Genomic DNA, 13830 nt, shown 5'->3' with positions numbered 1-13830 from the left:
GATAACAGGGCTGTGACTTCAGATTCTCAATCAAAACAAGCAGTGATTTTTAATAAACTTTTCACACTGCAATTAGATGAATTAATTGGCTACAGCTGGTGTTCCCGTCTTCCTAATTAACAGGCTATTAAGTGTAGATGTGACATTTCAAATAAATGCCAGACAGAGCTCAATTTTATTTGTGCCCCCATTTAGTGTTAACATACACTTCCATTTGTGCTTTTCCAGGTGTGATATTTCCTATGTCCACTCATGATTACATAATTAATTTGGCATGAGGCTAAAATAAATATTACAAAATAAAACACAAACAAAAAATAAAACAGAACATTATGTTAACAAAGGCAACTAAACCAGGCCAATATTTTTTCCACATAACATGGTGTTCCATGTTCAAAGCCTGTTCAAAAGACAACACCATAACCTTTATTCCCACCCACACCAAGAACTCTTTTCTCTGATTTTCACAAATAAACCATCTTTCAAAAACTCTTTTTGTGTAACTGAAATATGTCTGTGACGAGACCACACACACACAGTGAGAGAGCACGGATACGTTCATGATGAGGTGTTCAAATTGATGTGGTCATAGTGCTGGAACAGTCATTATACACATCCAGTGCGGAACCATTTCCCCTCTGGCAGACATTTTGATTCTTCACTTCCATTGGGCAACATTTTCACCACCTCTTCACCTTGGCATCTTCCTTGACCCTCCAGAGCATCAGCTCCATGCACGCGGTCGCATTCTCACCTGTATCATGGCCGTCCACTGTACGGCAGGGCAAAAGAGAGGACGGTTAAACACACCACTGACGACTATGACAAAGGATGACAAGTCCTGAGGTGCATTCAAATTCACAAGCATAAATAAATAAATATATGCAAACAACTATATGTTTGCCTTTGGGTTTTCAACCAATGTTTGTGAACGCTCATAAAGAGTTTGAGGAAATAATTCTCCACAACCCACCACTCCATTAACTCATAAAGAGTCATTTAGCTTTCAGGTGAAATTTCAGGATGAACCTAAAATCAACTAAAATCTTTACAGGTGAACTTAACGTGACCTCCTCTAAACTTTTAGAATGCGCATGTCCAACAGTTCAATGTTTCAGTACTTCCTGTACTGAAACATTACATTTCACCTGAAAGCCAGATATCCCTAACTTTGGGAGGGTTGGAGGGTTACCGTTGAGATGGAACGTTACCACAAAGTCATTCACATTTATCTGATTAGAGAAAACATGTTCACAGTGAATGTTCACATCTGTTTAAGGAATTTGAACACACCTCTGGTCACCTGATGTTAGTTATTAAATGGGACATCATACCTATCAGACCTGCTCTTTTTTACAGTGAGTTATAGTGAAGTCAACTGTTTGATGGAGTCTTTTCATAAAACTATCTGTGCAGCCACACACTCCAGTCTTGGCTTATTAACATGAGACACTTAAGATAACAAGCAGCATTATTGTAACTAATAGCAGCATTGTACTATTCAATATGACAACCACAACCATATTCTTGCCCCATGCATTTCCTGTGTACAACTTCACGCACTTCATCGTAAACAACCTGCATACTGTATACCAGTGCTCAAGTCAGGTTGTGAAGAAAGTAAATAAATAAATGAACACAAAAACGGCAAATGGCTTCAGTCATCCACAGGGAGACTTCAATTTCACTCCTCTGTGTTTCTGCCTGCTCAGATCCAGCAGAACGTACCACTTTCCTGGATGATCCTTCTGAGGTAGTCAGCAGTGAGGTGGTGCAACTCCAGCTTGTGTGGAGGCCCCAGCCGGTGAGGGAACACCACAGAGGTGTCCACGACGACACCATGAAGGAGCTGCAATGGGTAGCAACAGTTGTTATAGTGACAGACAGACAGAGCCACTAAATGCAGGGCTATTTGAATTATTACAGTTGACTTGACACAGGTCTCATCTAGGTATTAAATTATGCATTTTTCTACAATACAATTCAGCTACAGTATGTTCATCTATTGATAACATGTTCTCCTGCTTTATCATGCTTGTACAGCCGTGGCCTACTGGTTAGGGCTTCGAGCTTGTAACCGGAGGTTTGCCGGTTCGATCCCCGACCAGTTCACGGCTGAAGTGCCCTTGAGCAAGGTACCTAACCCCTCCCACTCCCGAGCGCCGCTGTTGGGCAGGCAGCTCACTGCTCTGGGTTAGTAGGTGCTTCACCTCACTGTGTATTCACTGTGTGCTGTGTGAGTTCACTAATTCAGGAATTGGGATAAATACAGTGACCGACTTTCCCCTCACGGGATCAAAAACATATATACAGTATACTTATACTATACCTAGAATTGAGCCTATATAATTGGCAGTGTTAACACTCAAGTTCCTGTGGCCCAACAAGCATTTGGAAAAGGTGCGATGACCAAAAAAAAAGAAAGAAAGACGACTGACTATCAAACACTCACTTTGATGGCACAGAGGTCATTCTCCAGCTCGTGGCCAATCAGGATGGTGTCTGAAGTGATGAATTTCAGAAGTGTGTTCTGCACATCCGTCAGATGGACACTGGTGGCCCTCACATCCTTCTCAGTGACACCAGAGAATCTAAACCACACACACACACACACACACACACAAAGCATTTACATTTCTTAATCTTGCAGACACTTTTATCCGAAGCAACTTACAGAAAAATGTTGTTCAAGCTACAGCACAGAGGAAACCTTGGCCCAGAACGACTACTGCATCCATCTATACTAGTAATAGAGGATAAGAGTGCCGACATTATGGCTGCCTTTCATTCGTGTTTTATATATCCTCCCTTCCTTCCTCGGTCCTCACTCTCACTGACCTAGATAAAGAATTATGGGGCGGCAACAATGGGATAGTCTATCCAGTGCTAGCTATAGATCAGTAGGACCGAGTCTGGAGGACCAAGGATCGAGGAGGGATGTTGATAGAGGCCCTTTAAGTGCTAGTCAAAATGGGAGGTGGTAGAAGGAGGTAAGTGAGAGCCTGTTCACTTGATTTGTCTGGGAGTATGGATGTACCTGGTGTTGTAATCAATGACCTCACTCTCTGGCTGGACAAAGGTGTCGTAGATGACCTGCAGGCTGGAATTGACCACAGTCACTCTGGCCAGCTCCAGACCCTGCGTTGTGTAACACTGAGAAGAGCATGCGAACAAGCAAAGAATTGATGGAAATACAAAAAAATAAAATAAAATAAAAATAAAATACAAAAAATGTATTTGAATGCACTTCAACTTCATGATGATAATGAACCAAAATATAAAAACAGTGTGTCAGCTTGTACAGTATGTGTGCCTGCATGTGCTTAAATGGTAATACCAGAGCCCCTTTAGGGAGAGCCGGTCCACTTCCTATTAACTCCATTGTACCGGATTGTTCCTGCAATCTGTTGAAATTCCGCTACGGGCGCTGCCGAGCAAGTGATAAATGAATTGTGGTCTATGGAGCTAAGCGGCTAAAACTCGTTTTTTTCACAGTTGACAACTTCATTTCTTAATGTACATTGTCGTAGTAGCTACCTGAGTATATGTTTTCCACTGGAAATGAAATAAAAAGTCACTCATGGGGAGCGCTGTGGCGCAGCAGGCTACAGCGCTCATACCACATACGGGTCCGAGTGCCCACGGGGACCCAGGTTCGAGTCCGGCCTGCGGTCATTTCCCAGTCCCACCCCATCTCTCTCTCCCACTTACTTCCTTTCTCACCCTTCACTGTCCTCTACAAATAAAATGCAAAAAAGCCAAACAAAATATATAAAAAAAATAAAGCAATAAAAAAAAAAAGTCACTCATGTCCTTTCTGCTTTTCATAGGATGGGCCGCTTTCCGCGTAACATGCTAGCATTTAGCTCATGGATGCTGATTGGTCAGCGAGAACTCGCGACCGATTACGACGACCGTCGTGAAGCTGAACCTTCTTTTAGGTCTATGGCCGTAAAGTGGTTCGCTTTTGTGTCACGTGACATGAAAACTTTGAAAGGGTTTTTAGGAATAACAACGCATTGGTCAGCTAATTGTCAAGTCAAGTTATCCTGCATCGCATGCATTAATGCAATTTTAGGAGAAAAAATTATATAACGACAAATGTGGTATTGGGGGCTTCAGCTCCATTGCTACCCATTCATTCATCACTTGCTCGCGATCGCCCTCTAGTTGCAGTACCATGCGGAAGTATTTAGCCAGTGGTCCTTCTCCCCTTATTAGACATTCTCTGGTAATACTAAACATGTGCTTAAATGGTAATACTAAATGGTCTGGTGAAACAAATTCTTTATAGGATTATATAAACATGCAGTTCGCAAAACATAAAACATTACAAAAACTCATATAGAAGTGTTTCTATACTTGTTTCCTAAAATATGACCAAATACTTTGTGACTGACGTACTTCTAGACATACATGGTAATGAAGTTACAAATGTTCCTTGTTAAAACAATACTTAATTGTGTTAATTGATCCCAACAATATAAAAAAATGTGTCACTATGCACCCTAATAACCAGCAAGATGCAGTCATACGTGTCCCTAACCACCAGTAAGCAGCCGAAAGTGACCACTGACTGAGCTCCTCACCATCTCGCAGTCTATTGCATAGACCCCTGGACAGCACCGGCCAGACGAGCTTGCCGGCATGGTGCTAACGAAGCCAGACAGGCTGCAGGCGTCGTGGACATGAAGCTGTCAATCACAAGCAGATCTCGTACACATAAACATATAGTTCACTTCATATAGTTAACATATACTTTGCATGCTCTACATACATTTAAAGCGCTTTGGGTTGCACTCTGGGTTGCACTTTGAGTGCACGTGAAATGCGCTATGTAAATAAACACTACATTACCTTACCTTACCTTACATATAGTTGCACTACTCACAATATTTTTCCTCATTGTTTTCATTGTGGGAGTACAATAAATCACCAAAAGATTTTTTTTATATATATACCTATTTTTAGTCAACTTTTACCAAGGGTGCCAATCATTCTGGAGGGCACTGTATATGCTTCACATATGTGCTTCTAAAGTACTGTACACATGTTATGTCTGAGTGTATGCAGTGTGAGAGAAGCTGCTGTTGAACCTTGAACACTTGGCACCCGGAGGTCCCCGCCGTGGCCTCACAGCAGCTGTATCGGGACTCCACGCCGCCCGGCACTGCCATGGCAACAAGAGAAACCAGCATCAGACAAGAGGCCTCCTCTCAAAAGAGTTTAGCATTGGCAAATCAACACACAAATGCTCTTAGTAAAAGAGAATAGGACACACACGGACACACACCCCTGTTTTCAACAACTTTTCCATAGTGGTAGGTGCACTCCTCTGTCCGAGTGTGCTTTCCTGTTTGGCTGACGGAAAAGGTTGATCCACAACGGCAGCAGATTCTTTTCAACGCTGTTACGACAACAGAACATAGCTTTCCTTTACACACACAAATGCTATCATTTTTTAACTATGGGTCTTTGCATTGCATCATAAGCATCGGCCCATGTTGTGGCCCATAATTCGGCCATTTTAGTATTTCTTTATTCCTTAAAGGTTTAAGTGGATGTTGCAGTTACCTACCGTCAGCCATGGTCTTCTTCCTCTCGCCATACTGCATAGCATAGCCAGGGCGGCCAGGGTGTTGAGAAGGGTAGCTGTTTTTCCTTAGCGTGTCATCAGACAGGATGTGCTCCTTCAGACTCTCATGAAGAGCACAATCTCCTTTACAAGAGGGAAATAAAACACCAAGGTCACTCCAGCCAGAACCAATTAACTTTTTTTTTTTTTATCCAGAAATCCAATAATACTGCATAAATGCAGTACAGTGCTGTACATCAAATGGGTTATGAAACACATAAAACAGACACAAAAACGTTTTGTACTCATTGTGAGAAAGGATTAAACAATTACATAACAAAACAAAACCAAACCAGGCACATTCTACTGATAAGGAGTGGTATGGACTGGTAAGTAAGATCATAGAACTTATACATAACAAAAGACAATAATAGTACGGTAAAGCCAGAGCGGTCATTTAGCAGTCAGGACAATGCAACCCAGCCCCTGAAACTGTCTGGATATGGCATCTGATTGAACACCTGCTCCATGAAGCGCACAAGCTTTGAGTGCTATGTTGCCCTTGGATTCTTTTGCCACATTCTCTGTTCCACCTGCCAAGCAAAAGACAACAAAAACAATTTAAACTTTAGACCATTCACAGAGTACAACAAAGCAGTTTTGTGTTATTTGAGTCAAATGAGCCTCATGAGTAGACATCTCAACAGATTAAATGTAATTGAACAATTTTGTATTAAAGGTAAAAGAGATAAAACTGCTGTTTTGGCTGATGTAGTTTATGCAGAGACCAACCTTTGGAGGGAAGACTGTTTTGGCTCCTCAGTCTCTTGAGGGCATTCACAGCTACACTCAGATACTTCAGTCGGTTGATGCTGCGTTCATACACCGACTTCTCCTCAACTAAAGCCTGTAAAGTACAGTTCAGCAGGTATTTCATTTAGTGAACATTTCACTGTGCTTATCTTGATGAATGTGAGTAGATCACATACGAATATGTGGCAAGAGAAGCATTGCTAGTGTTGTGTGTGCAGTGAGTGCATATTTTTTACAGGGAAAATATGCACTCAGCTTAGATCATACCTTTTCAAAAGCTTCAGGCACAGTGGCGGAGGTTTTCAGGAACTCTTCAACAAACAGGTTGACATACCGCTGCCTTATATTGTGTGGGACCTTAACCCCGACTTCACTTTTCTCTTTTGCTTTGCGTTTGACTGGCACCGACTACAGAGGCGAGATACAAATAAACACACATCAACAAAAACAAACTGTCAACTGTCTATTTAGTTTTCATAGGCCTCTGAAGTTAGCCTTGAAAAAGGCTCCAAACACTACCATCTTTGCCCATAGGAGGAGATCTGAATCTGCTTATATGGGCAAAGATGGCAAATTTGGGTCCTTTTTCTAGGCAAACATCAGAGTTATATCGTCAAAATGAATAGATCAGACAGTAGTGGGCATCAGGCTTACTTTAGCGGGTGTGAGGTGTACAGCCCGTGGCATCACTACGGGGGGGGACAACACAGTCACAGGCATAGGCACAGTTACAGGCATATAGTGCCCCTGGGGGAGGATGAAGTGCATGCTGGGAGGCAGCTGGACGGTGGTTCCGACTGGTATGATGTTAACACATGCTGAGGAGATTTGAAAAAAAAAGACTGTTAGTTCTGCATGCATCCACATACAGTAGGGGTTTGGTTTTACTGGACCTGGAGTAACGCTAGTCCTAGACTACAAGACTTGATTTCAGAGCAGACAGAAGTGCCTCTCCTTTCTACACCCTCCCTTCCGTCCTCGATCCTCGTCCTCACTGATCTAGATAAAAAATGATGCGGCGGCAACAATGGGATAGTCTATCCAGTGTTAGTTATAGATCAGTGGGAACGCCCCTCGAGGATCGAGCATCGAGGATCGAGGAGAGATGTTGAGAGGCTCACTACTGTACATGTCCAGGAAACCTGAAACCAAAGCCATCTTTTCACACTTAAAAAAAAAAGAGTTCCTCAGAACATCTATGAATGATACCATTTTGTGGAAGGCTGGGGTGTGAAGTGAACTGGGCGTATTTGCTGATATGCCCGCTGGAGGGGCCCGGTCCCTGGATGCTCCTGATCGCCGTGGTTACCACAGACGGCTGCCGATGGACAAACTGCTGCTGCTGCGGCGGCTGAGGCCTTCTCACAGGTGCTGAGGTCATCAGAGAGGTTTCACCTCGGAGGGGGATGAGCACCTGTGGTTTGGGTTTAGTAGTGGCCGCCTGAGTGGTTAAAAAATATACCAAGAAAACATATAATGAACAGTCATATAAGCTCATTATATAAAATACAAATTAATATAGAATACAAACATTATGTGAATGTGCAACTACAACTACAAATGGCATTTCAAGCTAGAGAACAATACAGAACAGCAAGAGTTTCACTTTCCTCAAATCTTGGAGTATGGGCCATTCTTTTCTTCTGTCCATTATCCATTTTCAGTTTCAGGTCAGCCTCTGCAGGTTTACCTGCTTGCACCTGAAACAACAAGTAATGAGTAGTACGGAATCTGCTTTCAGCCCTCCCCCTTCATGGAAAGCTATTGGAAAAAAACAAAATATCTTTCAACTTACAGGGGAAGCATCCTGGATGCCGGAATCACCATCTTTATTTGCCTCCATAAAAATCTTGTAGCACTCTTCCATCGGGTCACTTTCAGACAAATCCAGGTCGGAGTAATTGAGCTCCTCCTCCTCAGAACTTGGCACGATTTCAAAGGTCTCCTCTTTTTCCCTTATTCGGGGCACTGTGGTTGATGCTGGTGTATGAAGGACAGCAGGGGCTTGATGGACATACCCGACACTTGGTTCACTGATTGGCTTCTTTAGCATCTGAAACCGATTGAGGTTTGATGCGGTCATCAATGCATCTTGACATCTCATAGACTGTACAGTACTCTGCCCCCCATCCAAGTGCTGTGCAGTCATGAATGAAGGTGCAGGGAGTTTAGAAGTACATGTCTCATTTTTAACATTTCGCACTGAGGTCCAGTACGAACCTGTGAAACAGTCAACATCCTGACCGCTACTCCTGGTGTTTTTTGTTGGAGCAAATACGGAAGTGGTGGTTTGGTGGTCAGAAAGTAGCAGGCTTTCTTTAGGTACCACAGTGTGTTGGATATGACTTTGGGGTGCAGTGGGGTGAAGAGGAAAATGGGGAATTTTGTTGGGCCTCCTCAGTTCCCTTTCTAGGCTGTCAATTTGTACCTGTATCTCTTGCTGGAGACTACAGAATCCCAGGTGTTCATTTTGATTAGTGACATCAAAGCCATTTCCAATCATTTTCGGAACTAGTTCCAGGTCACTTGTACAGCCAATTGTTTCACTCTGATTCCTCAGATCGTCAAGACAAGCAGAAAGGTCATCTAGAACATTCTCAATATTAGGACTTTTTTCACTTTCTTCGTGATGAGAACGTGAATTAACGTGGTTCATTTCTGTTCTCTCTCTAGTGGCAGGCAGATCAGCATCCGATTCTTGCCAAATTGAAGACGCACTCTCTCTGCTTCTGTCAAAGCAATGCATTGCAGTTCCATTTCTGGTCTTTGCATCTTCTGAAATTTCCGCGGGTGATTTTAGTAGTTCTTTCACACATTGTTCATTTGTCTGCAGGTTTTTATGTGTGGACAGTCCACTAGAGAGAGCTATACATTGTTTGGCCTCATGGGTTTCCTTTGAGAGAGATTCTGTGGGTTTAGTTTCAGTGGACACAGTTTGTGCAACTCCGTTGATACCTTGTGGATCCTCCTCCAAACATGGGACATCAATCACAAGTGTTCCATCATCTGAGTCATCAGAATGATGAGATATTTTTGTCTCTTGGTTCTTACTTTGATTATCCTTTGTCTTGCATTGCTCCAGTGAAATCTCTTTGTCTTTACACGGTTTGCCACTACAATCTGATAAAGTGCTTGACAACAAGCCAGATGAAAAATTTGAACAAGGGTCATATTCCAAATCAGTAAGTGGCCTAGATTTCTCCAATACATATTTTTTGGCACTTGAGTCATTTGCTGCAATTTTATTTTTACTTTTGGACACAGATGTGCACATTCTGTATTGGTCATTTTTTCTAGTCTTGTAATGAGACAGCTTTCTCTGTTGTTGCTCAACCTCACATTTGACTGATTCAATTTGTTTTTTTATCTTTTCAAGTTCCAGTAAGCAAGCGCCATTATCTTCTTGGGTGCTTAAGGTTTCACAAGAAGTCTCATGGTGCCTCTCAACTCCTAGACACATAAAATAAAGCATTACGATCACAACATTTCCAACAGATGCAAACTGTAGTGAAATCCAAATCTAAATCTTCGGTCTGACTGAAGGGCGGTTCAACACTCAACCTGTTGACACACTGTATTGAGCGACTTACCTCGCGTGATTATGGGAGAAACATTCCCATTATCTGAATGGTCTCCATGTTGGTACTTGCAAAAGGGTCGATTACAACGACCGCGTTGATAAAGAGGACATTCAAATTCAGAAAGGAGTGAAGTAGAAGGAAACATTATTACAACAACGTAATGTTACGTTTCAAGTCGTGTTTCAAGTCAACATTTATAGGGTCCACCGCGTTTTTATAAAGGACGTCGAAATATTGGCGGTGGGACATGTGGAGGAATGACTGAAGGCGGAAGAATCGTGGGGATGAATACTACTGAAGTGACAGGTCAGCTGACCAACATAGGTTCACTTTGATAGAATGCACCTGTTGTTAATTACGATGTGGGTAGTGGAATTTAACTGGCAGGTTATCAGAGGGACATGGAATAACACAGCCGAATAACACGAAATTAGGCTGTGCGTAATTCCTAAGACATAATGGCGTAATTTAAGTATTGTTTTATTTGTAAATCGCTTTTTAATGCCACAACCATAATACGCCTGTCTATATTCATGTTCCGTATTATTAATGCAGCTTTACCTAATTATGATTTGAATCATAGGTCACTCAGTATAATGACACTAATTGCTACTTCTTAAATTCCGATGTATTCCAACATAGCTTGTTTTAAATAGTAGGCTTCACGTGAACAATTTGTGGTTCTTAAAGGTGAATAGTCTACTCTTGAACCAAAGGCTATCTCAACTTCACAGGTTAGCCAAAGTTGTGCTGAGAATGCAAAACTCTCACTTGCCACCATGTCTAGCAAAGTTACTATAAATTCTTGAAGAAACAGAAGTAGGACATCGTTCCTTCAAATGTGCCAAATGTCAGCCATGTCAGCTGTCACACATACTAGAAAATAGAAAATGACTGACTGCACAACCACTGAAGGAAATTACATGCAGTTATGAGAGTTAGCGGACAGAGATACAGCGGTTACAGATACAGTGCAGTACAAGAATATGCCCATGTGTCCGAAATAATATGCGTGCTTTGCACGCAGTGATGAGTTCATGTTCAAAAGTTTGCATTTCCTACGTATGAATTCTAAAGTTTACAGTTATTTTGTGTAAAGCCTACAGTAGCCCAAAGTGCACTGTTACATACAGGGGGCACTGTTAAGGTACAGTCTCCATGATCTTTAAAATGTGCTTTTTTCCCAAAATGCATTCTGCTGTACAATTTTGTATAGCCTACAACTCATTACTTTTCTGTCAAGATCAGTATACGAGCAGTGTCCCTATGTCATTTTGGAGTGAGAGGCAGTATTGGAGCAAACCTGTACTGTTCTGTTGTTGGTGGAGCAGCAATTGCCTACTGTCCCACACTACTGTCTTGTGCCACTTGCCTACTGTTCCCTTGCCACTTGCCAGCTCTACCAACTCATTAAGTTTGGCACGGAGCAGCAGGCAAGTAGCATGGGACAGTGCCGTGGGCCAGTCAGCAAGTGGGTGGCAGGGGACAGTGCTGTGGGAGCATTAGTCAAGTGGCAGGTGATGGCAATTTTGATACCAGTCAGACCAAGGGTAGGCGAAATCAGGAACAGTTTTATTTGCAATGAGTTTAATTTACAATGATGCACATCAAAGGAGATGGCGTTGGTCATCCCATCTTACATGGACTACACTGAATCAGACTGATTGGTGGCAACCTGGCAATCCGGAGCAGATACAGCTACTGACGCAACCATGCAGAACAGTGAAACTATGCAAAGTCATAATATTCCCTCTTCTCTGTAAACACAGTCACACACAGATAAACAAAAAGGACAGTACAGGAAAAGAATGAGACTAACAACAGTCATCTCATATGTGGAAGAACACATAGAAAAATCAGGACATAAACTAATGAATAGAAGAATCGTAAGTTCTGAATCCAATATACGCTCATATGGGTGAATGCAGAAAATTGTAAAGTGCTCACTTCTGCCCAGATTTTTACAATCGCTAGATGACAGAAATGCTCATTGTTTATATCGTGTTTACATGGACACTTTTAATCTGATTAGAAATGGAATAATGCTGGAATTGGAATAAAAATTCTTTCAGAATACAAAAGTTTGAATTGGAACTAGAAATGCAATTCCAAGGAATTACCAGTGCATGAAAATGCAAAAATAGATAGATAATGTAGATATGGTTACTAAGGTGTAGCTAGGGTAAACATGGTGGTTGCATAGTTTACAGAGAGTTGATAGTGTGAAGGTAGACAGTTTAAAGATGAAACATTCCAGTTCTAACTTAACTAATGATTTCTATTCATGTTAAAATGTTGATTAGCTAACTTAGCTAATGAATTCTAGCATATATGCTAAAAATGCTAATTATGCTAGCAATGCTAACTTTACTAACAATGCTAACCAGGTTGATTAGCTAACTTAACCGATGATTTCTAGCAGTAATGCTAAAAATGCTAACTATGCTAACAATGCTAAATTTGCTAACAATGCTAACCAGGTTGATTAGCTAACTTAGTTGATGATTTTTTGCAGTTATGCTAAAAATGCTAACTATGTTAACAATGCTAACTATGCTAACCATGCTAACTAGCTAACTTGCTAGTGAGGACTTTTATTTTGAAACATTTGTTGCTAGGGTATCCATGGTGGCCACTATCAGGAACCAAGAAGTTACTGCAGTATAATCATGTTGGTTGCTATGGAAACGGTCATAAACACTTAATTTTAATGGTTGCTATGTTGGTTGCTAGGTACATGGAGGTTTCATGTAGTTGACTGGAGGCATAGTTGATGATAACTGACAGTTGGAATGGTTGAACAGTTAAATAGTTGAGTAGTTTCAATGGTTAAATGATTTAATAGTGTATTATTGCAGTGAGGACTTTTATTTTGAAACAGTTGTGGACAGAGGAAACAGTTAACAGGATATGTAGTCTTCAGAGAGATTGTATGCTTAAAGCCAGAGAAACTGACAGTTGATACAGGTGTAATCAATTTAACTGGCTAGTCTTAGGAGAGCCAGAGTGTATCCTTAAAGCCTGAGACAGAGTAAATAATTTAAAAGTTGAATGTAGATAGTCTAATTAATGTTGATAGATAGAGAGTTTAATGGATGTTGATAGACAGTTTAATGGGTGGATGAGTCAATGGTCTGAAGAAGATGAATGGATAGAAAGTTGGATGGAATGTGCCTTATATTCTTGTCGAATGGAGACACAGCTCTCTACTGAGAGTAGTGGATACAGATACAGGTGTAATCAATTTAACTGGCTAGTCTTAAGAGAGCCAGAGTGTAGAGATACCTGAGCCTGAGACAGAGGAGATTGTTTAAAAGTTGAATGTAGATCGTCTAATTGATGTTGATAGGCAGACTGTTTAGAATGGGTGGATGAGTGAATGGTTTGAAGAAGATGAATGGATAGAAAGTTGGATGGAATGTGCCTTATATTCTTGTAGAATGGAGAGACACAGCTCTCTACTGAGAGTAGTGGATACAGATACAGGTGTAATCAATTTAACTGGCTAGTCTTAAGAGAGCCAGAGTGTAGAGATACCTGAGCCTGAGACAGAGGAGATTGTTTAAAAGTTGAATGTAGATCGTCTAATTGATGTTGATAGGCAGACTGTTTAGAATGGGTGGATGAGTGAATGGTTTGAAGAAGATGAATGGATAGAAAGTTGGATGGAATTAGGAAGACTTATGTTGATACAGTTGATGGAGGTTTCATGTAGTTGACTGGAGGCATAGTGGATGATACTGACAGTTGGAATGGTTGAACAGTTCAATAGTTGAGTAGTTTCAATGGTTAAATGATTTAATGGTGTATTATTGCACTGAGAACTTTTATTTTGAAACAGTTGTGGACAGAGGAAACAGT

At 41.3% G+C, this 13830-nt stretch overlaps 1 protein-coding gene across 1 annotated transcript; it reads right to left on the bottom strand.

The window, feature by feature from the left end:
- Window positions 1–132: 132 nt before the first annotated feature.
- Window positions 133–10225, bottom strand: zgc:152968 (uncharacterized protein LOC564848 homolog). The gene is made up of 16 exons (XM_062524758.1): window positions 9979–10225; window positions 8184–9838; window positions 8001–8088; window positions 7598–7831; window positions 7043–7206; window positions 6656–6796; window positions 6368–6482; window positions 6097–6168; window positions 5579–5719; window positions 5294–5407; window positions 5097–5170; window positions 4590–4694; window positions 3038–3153; window positions 2453–2591; window positions 1729–1849; window positions 133–772 (listed from the first exon to the last, which is right to left on the bottom strand). The coding sequence occupies exons 1-16, from the start codon at window positions 10112–10114 to the stop codon at window positions 681–683; spliced, it is 3507 nt and encodes a 1168-aa protein (XP_062380742.1). The 5' UTR covers window positions 10115–10225; the 3' UTR covers window positions 133–680.
- Window positions 10226–13830: the final 3605 nt, after the last annotated feature.

The sequence above is a fragment of the Sardina pilchardus genome, chromosome 21 (assembly GCF_963854185.1).
Source record: "Sardina pilchardus chromosome 21, fSarPil1.1, whole genome shotgun sequence".
Taxonomy (NCBI): Eukaryota; Metazoa; Chordata; class Actinopteri; order Clupeiformes; family Clupeidae; genus Sardina; species Sardina pilchardus.
The sequence above is the reverse complement of the archived record's forward strand: the minus strand, read 5'-3'. Positions and strand labels throughout refer to the sequence as shown.

Bases quoted from the DNA above. Each gene is read 5' to 3' on its own strand.
- zgc:152968 (XM_062524758.1), bottom strand. From the start codon at position 10,114: ATGTTTCCTTCTACTTCACTCCTTTCTGAATTTGAATGTCCTCTTTAT. The intron at 7,832-8,000 runs AGGAAAGTGAAA...TTTTAACCACTC, and splicing joins GGCCCATACTCCAAGATTTG to AGGCGGCCACTACTAAACCC. The intron at 5,171-5,293 runs GTGTGTGTCCGT...TTGCCATGGCAG, and splicing joins AAAAGTTGTTGAAAACAGGG to TGCCGGGCGGCGTGGAGTCC.